The 1912-nt window shown below is 58.5% G+C and overlaps 1 protein-coding gene across 1 annotated transcript in view; it reads left to right on the top strand.

Moving 5' to 3' along the window:
- The first annotated feature begins 1062 nt into the window (after nucleotides 1–1062).
- The window catches only part of KLHDC7A (kelch domain containing 7A), a 2482-nt gene continuing 1632 nt past the window's right edge, over nucleotides 1063–1912 (top strand). The window contains exons 1-2 of the mRNA XM_009705977.1: nucleotides 1063–1272; nucleotides 1661–1905. Of these exons, the coding sequence (XP_009704279.1) occupies nucleotides 1063–1272; nucleotides 1661–1905 (455 nt within the window). The remainder of the gene's footprint in view (nucleotides 1273–1660; nucleotides 1906–1912) is intronic.

Raw genomic sequence — 1912 nt, 5'->3', positions numbered from 1 at the left:
GGCGGTTGCAGAGGGATGTCATTCCCCAGGCCCCCCTCTCTCCCCCCCACCCCGCTGCAGTCCAAGCGTGGGGACCCAGCTGCCTCGGGGACAACAGAGACAACAATTCCCCTAAATCTTTGAAATTCAGATCAGGACCAGGCACATCACCAACATCTTTCCAAGGGAGAGAAAGAAGCAAACGTGACACCATCTGGCACCCTCCGTGCCTCAGTTTCCACACAGTGACTCCAGTCCCTGCAGACATCCCACACGCAGCAGCGCATCACTTCAAAACAATATGACTTGCATCTCTCCCATCCCAAATTTCTTCCTGGTCCCAATGCTTTTGTTTACTTTCCTTAGTTCATCCCTCTCCCCGTGCACGTGGATGCAGGTCTCTGAACGCCGCAGTCACCACCTGCACTTTAACACCTGTCTTTACTTGCTCTTCGGTGCCAGATTTTTTCCCTCTCCCAAAGCCTCCAGCTCCTTTTCCACTGGTTCTTAATTTCCCTGCCACTTCCAAGCTGGCCTCAGAGGGACCCCAGAAGCTTTCGGGCTATTTCCCGTCACCCTTCGTTAGCTAGCGTGCCGCAAACAAAGGCTACCGAATTAGTCACCCGCCTCTGCCGCGGAGCAGCTGCTCGGTGTCAGACCAAAGGTCTGCCCGGCACCGGGCGGCTTCTCCCTCCTTCCCCATGCCCAGGGATGAGGGACCTTTCCCAGACAAAACAACTTCTTTTCCCCTTCCATTGCATGATCCCTTTTAAAAAGCAAAAGAAAGGAGGAGGCAGTACCATCGAGCTGCCCGGAGGAGATAACTTTTCCTCCCTTTGTGCTTCCTTCTGCTTTTCTCTGAGCTTCTCTGTTTACCAGGCTCATAAAGCCGGCTCGGTGCCACCGGCTCTGGGCTGCACCTTTTCCCCGGAGCCCAGCCCATCCCAAACACGCAAAGCTTGTCCGGAAACCTCCTGCCAGCTTTGCCCGCTCAAAGTCACCTTGCCCCAAACCTTCAGCTCCACATCCCGGGCTCGCTCGGCAATCATTAATCAGCTTCTCTGGCATTCCCGGCACGGAAAAATGCCCCAGCGGGTCACCCTGCCTTGGCAATCCGACATGCAGCTGGCCGGCAAGCTGGTCCTCTCCGCCGCCGCTCTGCTCCTCCTGACTTTGGCGTACAGGTTTTATAAGTCCCGCTCGCTCGCCGGGGGCAAAATCCCGTCGGTTGATGCGGGAGGAGAGCAGAGGGAAAACGCTGCCCGGGATGGGGATGGGGACGGGGACGGCACGGTGGGTTTGCGACAGAGGAGGGTGTTTGGCGAGGCGGCGAGGAGGGACGGTGGGGACGGACAAACGAGCATCCCTGGGACATGGCACATGCCTCCGCGGGGGGATCGACGTCTGCCAAGGGGTGAGGAGGAGGAGGAGGAAGGAGAGGAGATGGTTTCTGAGCTGGAGACTTGCAGAAGAGAGGGGATGGCCAGGGTGGGAGGTGAGCTGGAAAGCAAGCCAGGAAGCAAACTGGAAAGTAAGTCAGGAATCGAGCCGGGAAGGGACCTGGGAAGTGAGCCGGGAAGTGATCTGAGCTTTTATGACCCTGGGGACACCAAACAGCCGTGGGGAGGAGGGCACACTTGCCCCAAGCACTGGGCTTTCCCCCAGGGTTGCTAATGCCCAGGTGGCAGGTGATGGATGTGCCCAAAGCACAGAGCAGGATTTGGCCGTCGGAGGCACGAGCCTGGAGGCTGAGGGGTGCGGGCGGACAATCCAGACCCTCACTGTCACCTCAAACCTGGGTGTAACAATGACAGCGAGCAACGCGGGGTCGGATGACTCCTACTCTTTCTCCTCGGTCGCAAAGATCCAGGTGGAGGAGAACTACATCACCAAGCGGCGGGTGCAGGACGGGGCTGGCGAGACGGGGCCCCGG

This window comes from Cariama cristata, unplaced genomic scaffold (assembly GCF_000690535.1).
Source record: "Cariama cristata isolate BGI_N322 unplaced genomic scaffold, ASM69053v1 scaffold4918, whole genome shotgun sequence".
Classification (NCBI taxonomy): domain Eukaryota; kingdom Metazoa; phylum Chordata; class Aves; order Cariamiformes; family Cariamidae; genus Cariama; species Cariama cristata.
The sequence above is the reverse complement of the archived record's forward strand: the minus strand, read 5'-3'. Positions and strand labels throughout refer to the sequence as shown.